Raw genomic sequence first — 12,214 nt, 5'->3', positions numbered from 1 at the left:
CTCTAGTGGGTTTTGTTTGGGTGCCTGTGGACATTCTTGGGAGGCTGCAAAGATCAGAGATTGACCCTGAGGCTTTGCTGCTTTCTAGCTGTGTGACCCGAGGCAACCTATTGGAGACTCAATTTCCTTTTCTGCAACAAAGTGATGATACCAACCTGCAGGGTTGTTGCTGAGATTTAAATGAGGTGAACTATTTGGCAGCTTTTACAATTTCACTCCATTCTCTCCTGGCTCTTTAGTATCCAGAATGTGGTTCCATCCCCTAGAGTCCTCTGAGGCAGAGTGAGTGCCCACCATTCACCTTTCCTAGTAACCACCATCTCTCTCCCCAACACGCTAACAGACACTCCTAGGCATCCCGCTCCTCCCCCTTTTTTTCTTTTGCTTATATGAGGTGCCCAGGGGAGAGAATAACCTGCTAGGACATTCGTTTTACTTTACTCCTTCCCCTGATGTCTTCCTCTCCCCCTTCCACCCTCAGCTGCTGTCCCTGCCGCATATCCTCACGACTGCCAACCGCCTTCTCTTCCATGCCGGCCACAGTCTCCAGGGCTGAGGCTGGGCAGGCAGAGCTGGAGCTGAACTCAGAGCCACAGACAGTTTCAGGTAAATGCATCACATGTTATTAGTGGTTCTCTTCTGGGTAGAATTTACTGGTAGTTTTCATTTTCTTCCTTGTTTATTTTGGTATTTTCCAAATTTACTACAATGAGTGGTGGATAACTTTTAGTTAGAAAAAGTATCTTTAATCAGATAAAAATGACAATTTTCAATTGGCCCATGTCCTGTTCTCTAAAGAAGAGGGACTGGGGGTGGGGGAATGGAAAGAGGGAGGGAAGGGCAGAGCTGAGAAAGAGCTCTGCAGGGGGCTGAGGGGAGCTGGTTCTTAAACTCCACCATTTCCTGGGGGCATCAGCCTTGGTGATGATGGCCTCAGTCATGGCTTTTGTCACTCATCAGTCAGAGGCTGTCGGTCCTCCCTTGCCTCTCACTGGCCTTTGGGACTTAGCCACCCCATCACACATTCCAGGCTCATTAAATGCTTGACATGATGACTTTTTATTAAAGCAGACACAAGCCGGCTTCAACAGATTAAAATTTCCAACTTGGTCTTGGGTGCAAAGAAACTGAGACCTCACTTGGATTCCCTCACGTGAAACCCAAACACCTAAGAAGCTTCCTACCTCTTAGCTTTTATTTAAGTTTTTCCTATCCTAGGGCACACAGGGAGACATGAAGTTTGAAGATGAGGGGTTTGCTGCCCAAGGGTCCCTGGGGCACAGGAATGCCCAACTCCAGGGGATAGCCATGGTGCCTATCCCTAGTCTCTGCAGAGATTTTGCTTCTCATCCTGCCGGGATGCCCACCCCCAGGACGGCATGAAAAGTCTTCCCATCTCCAGTGGATGACTCTGGGGGAGTGCGCTGGGGGCTCTTCTTGACTCTCACTGTCTGGCAGGGCAGAGGTTAATGGTGAACTGCAACATTTCTCTGGGCTGAGTCACCTCCCACTGCCACTCCCCCCAGTTCCCCTCCCCTGAAGTTTTATAAAGAGGACCAGAGACTAGAGAGTGAGAAGAACTGGAGGTAAGAGCCCCCCACCTAGCCCTGCTCCCCCAGGCTCCTGGACACCTCAGGGCAGAGGGCACAGACGGCCTCTGGAGCTCCTGCCTGGTGGGACCATGAGCTGGCAGCTGCTGTGGCTGGGCTTCCTACTCCCCATGACAGTGTCAGGCCGGGCCCTGGGGACCACAGGGAAGGAGGCAGCAGTGGTGAGTCCCCTGGGAAAGAGGGACACAGGCGGGGGGAGGGAGGGTTGGGAGCACTGCCTCCCCTCTGACCTTCAACTTGCCTGCCTTTCCCTTCCTTCCTCTACTCCCTGATCTATCCCTGCCCATCTCCACTCCTTCCCCTTCTACCTGAGCCCTTTCCCTAAGGCTCCTCTCCCTTAGTCCTTCCCTGTCATCCCCTCCTATCCTCATGGGTCTGTTTACCCTGAGAATAACCTCCTTCCTATTCTGCTTACCCCTGCCTCCATCATAGGATTACCTGTTGAAATATGGGTACCTACAGAAGCCTCTAGAAGGACCTGATGACTTCAGCCCAGAAGATATCATGGAGGCTCTGAGGTGAGAGGTCATAAGGCACATGTCTTCAAGGTCAAGGTCGCAAGATCTTCTTTCCCTCCTCTCATCTCTTCCTCTCCCCAGGCCCACCCCTGCCTGACTCAAATCCCTGTCGGGGATCTAGGTAATGGGTGGCTCTCCTTGTCAGGGTGGTGGGGCATGGGGTGAGATGGGAATTCCAAGATGAGGAGCACAGCCGTTGGATCTTCCTAGGCCCTAAGCACTCCTTTAGAGGCTCTGTCCCACACTGTATCCCAAATACTAATATTTAGTCATATCCCACATGAAGTATAATTTATATGTTAAACTATAAGTTGAGTTGGAGTGGAGTTGTTGACATGATACCTTTTGTAAACATTTAATTCGGCACTTATTTCTATTTTGAAGTTTTCTTTTCATATTTTGGATCTAATGGATCATTTTTCTTTCTGCTCTTAGCTATGTTCAGAGTCCCTTGAAAAGCCACAGTGCCTGCAGTACCTGATGGATGACATTGCCCCAGAGCAGGCAGGGCTTGGGGGGGTGGGGGGGGCGTCCAGCCAGCAGGGAGAAGGCTGAGGGAGGACAGGCCCTCAGGTGGGAGCAGTGGTGGGAGAGTCTCCAGAGCAGGGGGGTGGGACACTTCCCCAGAGCAGGAGAAGGTTAGAAATTGCAATAGAGGAAGAAGGCAAGAAGTGAGGGGAACCTTACCTGAATACAAGACTGAAGATGGGGGCGTAAAGTTGGAGTATCGTCGTTTCTGCAGAACAGAAGGGAAAGTCCCGATTATAAGGACTGGATACTGGAGTGACCCCAACATCTTCAGAGATTCTGTGCCATTCTCAGCCACCACCTTGGACAGCAGGGGGCTAACGAGCTATCGCCAGTTCCCAGTCACTCCATATAGCCCTGCCCTGCTGGATCCATCCCTTTCCCTCTTTTCAGAGCTTTTCAGGAAGCATCTGAGCTGCCAGTCTCAGGTCAGCTGGATGATGCCACAAGGGTGCGCATGAGGCAGCCACGTTGTGGCCTAGAGGACCCCTTCAACCAGAGGACCCTTAAATACCTGCTGCTGGGTAAGGACTGAGCCCGGGAAAGGGAGGGAGACAAAAGGGTGGCATGGCTCTGGCGTAGGGGTGGCGTCGGGACAGTGTCAGCTCAGTGTTGATGGATGCTCGCCTGGTAGTTACCTGATCATCACTTGCCTGGAGGGGTTGTTACATAGCTTTGTTGAGTGAGTCCCCAGACTCAGGGGAGTCCGCTGGGGTTGGCAGAAGGATCTGTGTTTCTAATCTCTTTTCTGGTCTGATAACTAGGTCGCTGGAGAAAGAAGCACCTGAAATTCCGCATCTTGAACCTGCCCTCCACCCTCCCAGCCCACACAGCCCGGGAAGCCCTGCTTCAAGCCTTCCAATACTGGAGCGATGTGACCCCCCTGACCTTCCAGGAGGTGCATGCTGGCTGGGCTGACATCCGCCTCTCCTTCCATGGTCGCCAAAGCCTGTACTGCTCCAAAGACTTTGATGGGCCTGGTAGGCACCAGCTGTGGGCTCCCACCTTACGGACCTAAGATTACCTCTGTCCCCTTGAGCCAGTGACTCTGGAATCTTAATGTTCAGTCTGTGCCCTATGCCTGACTGTACCTACACTCTCTAACCACCTGCTAACATTCCCTTGGGGAGCAGTTGGTCACCTCCTGGGCCTTACCAAGCCTCCCCTTTGAAGTTCATGCCTTCTTCCTTGGTTTACATCCCCTCCTGAAGGCACACCTCAAAGAGGACTGGACCAGAGAGGAGAGAGTGGCTGCGAGGTAAAGGGACAGAGTGATGGGCACCCCTGAGAGAACTTGGATGATGATAGAGGAATCTGAAAGGAGAGAGAGAGGCATCCAAGAGACAGTGAATATAGATGGGGGAATTTTAAGGGAATGGAGTAATTGGAGTTTATAACAGGCAGGGGATGTTCCAGCCTAGGAGACTCTGACCTCCCTCCTGTCACTTTGCCTTTGTCCAGGGAGGGTCCTGGCCCATGCTGACATCCCAGAGCTGGGCAGCGTCCACTTTGACGAAGACGAGCTCTGGACTGAGAGGACCTACCGGGGGGTGAACCTGCGCATCATTGCAGCACATGAACTGGGCCACGCCCTGGGGCTTGGGCACTCCCGATATACCCAGGCCCTCATGGCCCCTGTCTACGCTGGCTACCGGCCCCACTTCAAGCTGCACCCAGATGATGTGGCAGGGATCCAGGCTCTCTATGGTCAGTTCTTTCCCCTAGTGATCATGAGGGTCATTCTGACAAGCATCTCTTCAGGCTTGAAGAGACAAGTCTGATCTCCGTGGAGAGAAATGGCTTGGTTTCTTTCTCTTCCTCCTGCCCAGCTATTCAGGCTTCTTCATTTTCAGGAGCTGTTTTCCTGACACTTCCATATCTAATCTTCCTTCCAGTCCTCTCTCCCCACACACCCACTCTTGGGGATGAAGAATGAACATTCCAGCAAACCTCCTTCCCCCTTTCAAAACTAAAACACGTCTCCTGCTGGTGTCAATATGATCGCGCCTCCCATGAAGGGACACTCTCCAGAATTCCCTTCTCCTCTCTCTCTATGGGGCCTCTGAGCAGAATTTACAGAAGAGTGGGGAGGCCAGGCGCTCCGAGTTCTCTTCCTGAGCAGCATTACGTTACCTTACAGGCAAGAAGAGCCCAGGGATAGGGGATGAGGAAGAAGAGATGGAGACCTCCACTGTACCCCAAGTGCCCACAGAACCCAGTCCCATGCCAGACCCCTGCAGTGGAGAAGTGGATGCCATGATGCTGGGTGAGGCTTTCCTCTCCAGGCTGTAGGCAGGCAGTGCAGGCAGCCTGCTGACCTTGAGACCTGGACAAATAGGAGTGACATGGGACCTTAGAATGATCAATAGAAGTTAGACATCAGGCATCGGTTAGTGGCCATGGAGGAAGGCATGTGGCATGGGGAGGGAGGGTTCACAGCCAAATTAAAGGTGGGCCAGGCAGGCATTTATCTCGGTTGCCACCTTATAAGGGCCACTAAAACACATCTGGAAATAAAGATGGACAAAAGAAATATTAACTTGAATGTCTATTACAGAAGGTCTTATATACCTGCATCGAAGGACAACTTGGAAGCCACTTGGGTTGGAAGCTGGGGTCCCCAAAGGGGAGCAGATATCTGCAGGGCCTTTGTTTTGTTGAGTGGACCAGAGCTGAATTGCTCTGAACAATAAAGGGGAACACTGGGTCCTCCTTCTCTGCCCTAAATCTTCTCCTTGAATTAAAGTTGAATGAAGCTTTGAGGAATCAGCCTGCCTGAGATAGCCACAAGTCTTTATTTGATCCCTGTCTTTTTGACTTGTTGACACCCCTTTGCTCTCAGGGCCCCGTGGGAAGACCTATGCCTTCAAGGGGAATTATGTGTGGACTGTGACGGATTCAGGGCTGGGTCCCTTGTTCCAAGTGTCTGCCCTTTGGGAGGGGCTCCCAGGAAACCTGGATGCTGCTGTCTACTCTCCTCGAACACAATGGATTCACTTCTTTAAGGGTAAGGGGACTAGTTTACGGTGTGTTACCTGAGGAGGGCCTGCCATCAAAGAAGCCATAAAAGAGAGGGAGAGATGAGAAGTTTCTGACAGGGTGGAATGGAGGAACCGAAAGCTATCACCTGAGGACAGAGGTGACTTGTTCTTTCCTTACATGCTCTCAGGAAACAAGGTATGGCGCTACATTAATTTCAGGATGTCTCCTGGCTTCCCCAAGATTCTGAGTGGAGTAGAACCCAACCTGGATGCAGCTCTTTACTGGCCTCGCAACAAAAAGGTGTTCCTCTTTAAGGTATAAAGCTCAAAGCAAGGGCAAATCCCGTCTTATTAGGGGCGGGTCACCTTGCACCGAGAAGCAGACTTGCTCTTGAAGGGAGACCTTCCTCGGCTGCTGCAGCCTGGGGGGTGGACCTCTGGGGGTCCCTAAGCTTTCTTCTCATCCTCCTCTTCTCCCTATCTACCCCACACTCAGGGTTCCGGGTACTGGCAGTGGGACGAGCTGGCCCGAAATGACTTGAGCCGCTACCCCAAACCAATCAAGGGGTTATTTACGGGAGTGCCAGACCAGCCCTCAGCTGCTATTAGTTGGCGAGATGGCCGTGTCTACTTCTTCAAGGACAAACAGTACTGGGGCCTCAACTGGCAGCTTCGAGTAGAGAAAGGCTATCCTAGAGATATTGCCTACAACTGGATGCACTGTCGTCCCCACACCCCAGACACGACTCCATCAGGTGGGGATACCAGTCCCTCAGCCAGAGGCACTGACCATTGAGCCACAGGAACAACTTTGGATACCACTTCCTTGACCATAGATACCTTCTTGAACACTGACCCCTCACCCGGAGACACAATCTTGGACATCACCCCCTCAGCCCCAGGCTCTACCACCCTTTCATTTCCTGGTAATGTCACCCTCCAGAGGCCCTAGACCTGAATCACAGGCCTGCTCACTAGACTGCAGGCAGTGTGGCAGGGGCGTGAACCATAGACCTCAGGCCTAGAAATGTCCTAGCTCTAGCCACCACTCCTCTGTGCTCTTCCCACTCCTGGGCAGTGACTCCCTAGCTCTGGGTCAGCCCCCAACTCCATTTACTTCTTCCCCGTCCTCGAGACACTTCTGACTGAGTTATCTACTCTCTGGAGGACAGAGGGAAGGCATCAACCAGGCCATTAGCTCACAGCAGGCAACAGCTGGGAAGCCGGATGCCTGGGTCCTGTTCTCCCTAGATAAAGTGCAAGAAAATAGCATGGCCAGTAAAACGAGCAGGGGCTTTGGAATCCTTGAGAATCACATTTACTTGCTTATGACTTTGGGCAAGTTAATTAACCTCGTTGAGGCTCAGATTTCTCATTTGCAAAATGTTAATAGCAATTCTGCACAGTTGTTGCATTAAATGAAATACTACATGTGAGGTGCCTGGCACATTTGTGCTTAATAAAGCTAATTCCATGTTCAAAAGAGAGGACTGAACAGCTCTTCCTCTGGCTGTGTGTGTGTAGTTGTGTGTACAGTAGTCCAATGTGACAGAGGTACCCTTATCAGGGCTTTAGGGGACAGAGGACTTGTCAGTCTGGCTAACTTTGTTTTGAGGTGCAAAGAAAGTAACAAGCAGCAACAGTAGAGACCAGACTCCCTGGTTCAGTGTTCAACGCCATTTTATTCACATGCTCCCACATTCTTCCTCCCTCCCATCATAGCCTTGCTGCCCAGAGGAGGGATAGAGCTTCTTTCCTGCTGTCTAGGGAATCAGGGAACAGACTTTGGGCAGGAGAATCAGAGTGGGGAGAGTTAGAATGGTTAGTGGCTGGGGCAAAGTTCTGGTTGAGGAGGAGATATGTATCACTCCCAATGCGAAGCAGAGAAGGCACTTGTCTCTCACACAGCCCCAAAGACCAGGCTCCTTTGGGCAAAAGGGCTAGACTCTGGCATGCAGGTCAATGCTCTCTCCTTGGAGGAAGAAGCCAGTTTTTGGGGGAGGCGGGTGCTGAGCCAGGCACTGCCCCATGGTCTTCTTCATGTTAAGGAAAGAGAAGCACCATGGAGGACAGGACCCCCAACTGAGGTAGGAGAAGGGGCCTTGGGCCTATAAGGTCCGGGCGAAAGGCTGGCCAGGAACCCAACTACCCCCTAATGAGGGGCCTGGGGATTAAAAGGGTCCTGGCGCTCCTCTGTGCCCTTCTCCCCCCAAAAAAGCTATTAAGTGCTTTAGGAGGCTTCCCGATTTTCTATAGGTCCTACAAAAAACAAAACCCCTTATTTTACCATTATGAGGCACACTGAGGTGGGCATATAAAAGGCTATTTGGGTAAGGGCCTCCTAGGTTTGGAGGAAATTAGAGAGAGTGCTACTTTGGGACCAGGGCACCTCTGTTATTGGCCAGAGGTAGGTATTCATACTTCCATTCTTCTCCTTTCCCCACAGGATTCCTCTCTGTCTGTCCCTGAAACATATCCCTACAGGGCTGGTCTGGGTTAGAGCACAGATTCTAACCCCGATCCAAGAGGTGGGGAAGTTTGTGTGTGGGTCCTGTGGGCTCAGGCCCTGCCCACCTAGTATTCCCAGGCCCTTGCTAGGGGTGGGGGCATCAGTGGAGGTTTAGGCTCAGGTCTGGGTGGAACCAGAAGGTGTGGTGAGGGGTACAGTGGAACCACAGTCAGAATCCAGGTCCAGGACAGTGTAGGGGGCTGTTGCCTGGGTGCCTGGTCCTAGTTGGCGCTCTCGAAGGCTCTGGAGATAACTCTGGAGGGGCACGGGGCAGAGAGGGCAGAGGAAAGGGCCTGGGTCAGAGCCCCCTCCCACCCTGACCATCCCCATGTGCCCTCTACCCCATCCCCCAGACTACCCTTCCCCTCTTACTCACTGGAGCCAGACTGTCAGCAGGGCTCCGGGCATTGTGGGGGAGCTGGCGCCGGTAGCTGCCCTCACAGAGCCCCACCCCAGGGGAGGTTCGGTGCCACTTGGCCTCTTGTTGACGGATCCGAAGGAGTTGGAGATGCCTTCGCTGGTGGCTCAAGACCACTGCTTGGGAGGGGGCGAGAGAGACTTAGGGAGGCCTCTTTAGATCTGCATCCTACCCCCCAAACACACTCACACTCTGGAGAAACCCACTTGATCTCTCTGTTCCGGCTCTCTCAAGGCTCAGAGCCCCACCAGTTATTCTAAAAGAAACTCTTCTTTGGAATCCTTCTACTCTTTCCTCCCGGACTTCTCTGAGATCTTCCTTTCCTTCGATAACAGTTCCTGATAACTCTTCCCTGCTCCCTCTGACAATTTCTCTTCTCATTCTTACTCAGACCTTGGGCTCCTCCAACTCTAACTTTCTTTCAATGCCCTGCCCCATCCACCGTAGACACCTCCGCCCTCCTCCCTCAAGTGTATTTTCTCCCTTCTCCTCCTCAAGTCTGGGAACTGGGGACATCACAAGGCACAGGTTAGCTGCTTCTGTCCCATGGCACTAACTCACCATTGGCGTGGGCTCCATGTTCCTCATCCATGAGCTTCCACTGGGCCAGGGCCCCAAGGGCCCCGAGGGCTGGCCAGGTCCCCAGCAAGACCCAGCTATACCAGCAGAGAGGAGGCAAGGCTGGAAGTGCCTGCAAGCGTTGGCCTAGCCGACGGCCCAGTGCCAGCCCCTCCAGGAAGTAGTCAGCACAGGCCACCAGCACTGCAGCACCCAGCAGGGCTGTGCCCAGAACTGTGAATGGACGTGGCCATCGAAGCGTGAGCAGGGCTCCCAGCAATGCCAGCCCCACCAGCCCCCCGGCCGGCACCCAGGCTGAAGGTGGCTGGTAGATGGGCTCAGTGCCTAGAAGGACCCCGGCACCCAGGGTTAGGCCTAGCAGGAGACCAGTCAGGAAGAGCCCAACACTGCGAACCAGCATGGTGACCAGGCCGCAGAGGAGTCCGATGCCTAGCGCAATGCCCGCGCTCACCTCCAGGCTCAGCTGTGTCTCTAGCACTCGTTCCTTGTGGCACAGCAGGAAGATCACCAGAGCTCCTGACAGCAGGCCCGAGAGAAACATCACTGCCTTGAAGCAGCGGTAGCCTGGGAAGGGAGGCAGGAGGCACTGAGAGACGGAAGGGGGTGTCTATTGGGATAGCTCTGATGAATTAGAAGGGAGAGGAATGGCTAACCAGAGGAGCAGAAGACAGGAGCAGCACACCCAGGGACCTCAAGGCAAGGGCAGAAAGGAATCATCTCAGGGAAGGCAGAGACTTTTCAGGAACTGTGAGGGGACGGGAGGGAAACTCAGGAGGTAAGATGGATGCATTGAGGGGAGCAAGTATAGAAAGAAGGTTTAGTCCTTCCAGAGACGGTAGATGGGAAGAAATCAGCATGGGCTGATTCAGGGTTATTGGGGAAGGGTAAAGAAACCATAAGCATAGAGGATACTTTGGGAATGGAGTTTTGAGGTAGGAGGGAGGGGGAAGGCAAGTTGATAGTTGTTGGGGTATGGGGTGTGGTGGTGGTGGAGAGGGGTGGGGGGGGTGTCAGAGATGGAGGGCATGGGTGTGGGAGACGGACAAGAAGAGCTGGCAAGAGCAGCATGGCTCACACTGAAGGTAGACATTCCCTGATAGAGGAGCAGAGGTGGCCCAGGAGCAATGGAGAAAGTTGGCATCATCCTTGAGGGTGACAGTCTTGGGCAGCTGCCCCCTGGAACCCTGGCCCTGCTCTCACCGAAGCAGCAGTAGATGATTCCAAAGCAGCAGCAAAGAGCACACACCAGGGCAGGTGCCAACTCAGGATTGTCCTGGGGTTCCAAGACACATCTTGGGTCTGGAGGCTCTGGGAGTTGTTGATTAAAGGACCTGGGGTCAGAGGTCATGGCCAGGGGCAGCAAGCCTTCCTCCATGGCAGAAGAGAAGATGGTCACAGAGTGGGAGGTCAGTGTCAGCTCCTCTCACCCATCCATGAATGTCTTGAGGGGGTTGGAAACCTGCAAGAGGGTAGGGAGCCGGAACTCAGGTGCCCATGTATCCGAAGGACTCTGTACCGCTATTCCTTTTGAAGAAGGGCCAATTTCAGGAGGGAGCATGGCCCTGGCAGGGTAACTGAAGAAATCTACAGGATTGGATTGAGGGGAGCCAGCTGTCTCTTTATCATCCTCTGAAACAAGGACACTAAGTAACAGTTAAACGAAAATCTAAGGTAATGAGCTTTTGTCTGCCTCCCAGCTTTCCAGGGAGGAGTTGGAAAGTCCTAGGTCTGTGGAGGGAGGGGCCCAGGGGAACTAGTGGAACTAGGGGCTAAAGGCCCAGCAGGCTATTCCAGCTGAAAAGAAAGCTTGCCCCATCTGCTGCTGGGACTCAATACTGCTCCACTGGACTGGGAAGGGTGGGGTCAATGGAGAGGGGAGAAGGAGGAGAAAGAGGAGGGAATGAGTCACAGTGGGGTCTCTCAACAACTGCTCCAACCCCAGGGAAGGCGGAGAGGAAAAAAACCAGACACCAAAAGAGTTTGGGACAAAGACTCAAGTAGAGACAGTCACCCACACTTTGTCAGGGTTTTGAAGCTTCGGCTTCATGCAGAGATGGAGTTGCTGGGGGAAGGGGCATACAGCCACAGTCCAGCTCCCATGGCCCCTCACGAACTAAGCGGGCACCTTGCCCACAGACATCTCACATCCTGGTAGCCTTTTGCTCCTCCCCTCAGGACACTGGTGGGATTTTTCCACCCCTCCCTTTCCCCAGGGGTGTCAGGGCTCCCAGTGGGATTTGAATTCAGTTCCTGAAAGGAGGAGAAGACCAAGGAGGGGCTGGCATTGGGGCACTGTGGGAGTCGGGTATGGTGGATGCAGGCACCTTCCTTCAGCTGTCTTCTTTTGGACATCAAGGTCCTAACAGGCTGGAGGGTTGGCTTGGGAAATCCCTGGGGCTCCTCTCCTCAATCCGCTTGGAAGTCTGGGGACCCTAAACAAGGAGAGGTTGGGGTGGGGGTGTTAACTACTCACCACCCTGCCAGGGCTGAGGAGAGGACGGGGTAGAAGTGTTTCCCTAGACCCCCAGCTGCATCCCTGCCCGGAGGTCCTAGACGATGGGGCGGCTGTCGGGCGTGGGCACCCCCAGGGCCACTCTGTTCGTGGCCCACTAAACTCCTGCAACTTGTAGCCCAAGCCCCGTGAGCTAAATGCAACCAGATTGGGGGGTGGAGGAAGGGGACAGGGTGTGTGTGTGTGTGTGGGGGGGGGGGTGACATCACGGGGCGGGCCCCTCCAACTCTTTCCCCTGTGTGTGGGGGGGACCCAGTTTGCCTACAGTTCTAGCCTGGGACGAGAGACTCCTCCAACCATAGCAGGGAAGGGTCTTGGGGGCACTGCAAGAGGTTTCGGGGAAAGATCTCTGAATACTTGGGCGATGACTCGACAATCGAAGCTCTCAAAGCCCCAACTGGGGTCCCTGCGCACCCCTAGCTCCGGCTTGGTTTCTTCCACTTCCCAGAGAATTGGAGTATTGTCTTCTGGAGAATCTGGTGGTCGGGATCGGGGACCCGGGGAAGGGGCTCTTGCTGGTGTAGGGGCGCCGGCGAGGGGTTCATGGGTGGAAAAATTT

The 12,214-nt window shown here is 53.6% G+C and overlaps 2 protein-coding genes across 9 annotated transcripts; one reads left to right on the top strand and one right to left on the bottom strand.

Moving 5' to 3' along the window:
* The first annotated feature begins 1,524 nt into the window (after window positions 1-1,524).
* MMP19 (matrix metallopeptidase 19) lies at window positions 1,525-7,120 on the top strand. 3 transcript variants are annotated; one of them, XM_070619634.1, is made up of 9 exons: window positions 1,525-1,771; window positions 2,043-2,128; window positions 3,050-3,180; window positions 3,421-3,636; window positions 4,118-4,363; window positions 4,797-4,922; window positions 5,499-5,663; window positions 5,826-5,953; window positions 6,134-7,120. In XM_070619634.1, exons 1-9 carry the CDS (start codon window positions 1,682-1,684, stop codon window positions 6,431-6,433), a joined length of 1,488 nt encoding a protein of 495 aa, XP_070475735.1. In that variant the 5' UTR covers window positions 1,525-1,681; the 3' UTR covers window positions 6,434-7,120. The 3 variants fall into 3 exon arrangements, with proteins under 3 accessions (XP_070475735.1, XP_070475736.1, XP_070475737.1); XM_070619635.1 differs by having other exon boundaries at window positions 1,539-1,771; window positions 2,564-3,180; XM_070619636.1 differs by lacking the exons at window positions 1,525-1,771; window positions 2,043-2,128 and adding an exon at window positions 2,215-2,249 and having other exon boundaries at window positions 2,564-3,180.
* Window positions 7,121-7,299: 179 nt separating this feature from the next.
* Window positions 7,300-12,190, bottom strand: LOC103560200 (transmembrane protein 198-like). 6 transcript variants are annotated; one of them, XM_008534187.2, is made up of 6 exons: window positions 12,070-12,190; window positions 11,468-11,575; window positions 10,344-10,602; window positions 9,126-9,707; window positions 8,523-8,680; window positions 7,300-8,401 (listed from the first exon to the last, which is right to left on the bottom strand). In XM_008534187.2, the coding sequence occupies exons 3-6, from the start codon at window positions 10,516-10,518 to the stop codon at window positions 8,264-8,266; spliced, it is 1,053 nt and encodes a 350-aa protein (XP_008532409.1). In that variant the 5' UTR covers window positions 10,519-10,602; window positions 11,468-11,575; window positions 12,070-12,190; the 3' UTR covers window positions 7,300-8,263. The 6 variants fall into 6 exon arrangements, with proteins under 6 accessions (XP_008532409.1, XP_070475730.1, XP_008532408.1 ...); XM_070619629.1 differs by lacking the exons at window positions 11,468-11,575; window positions 12,070-12,190 and adding an exon at window positions 11,617-11,755 and having other exon boundaries at window positions 8,523-8,683; XM_008534186.2 differs by lacking the exons at window positions 11,468-11,575; window positions 12,070-12,190 and adding an exon at window positions 11,617-11,755.
* Window positions 12,191-12,214: the final 24 nt, after the last annotated feature.

Source organism: Equus przewalskii, chromosome 5, assembly GCF_037783145.1.
Source record: "Equus przewalskii isolate Varuska chromosome 5, EquPr2, whole genome shotgun sequence".
Taxonomy (NCBI): domain Eukaryota; kingdom Metazoa; phylum Chordata; class Mammalia; order Perissodactyla; family Equidae; genus Equus; species Equus przewalskii.
Note: the sequence above shows the minus strand (reverse complement) of the source record. Positions and strands in the feature narration are given on the sequence as shown.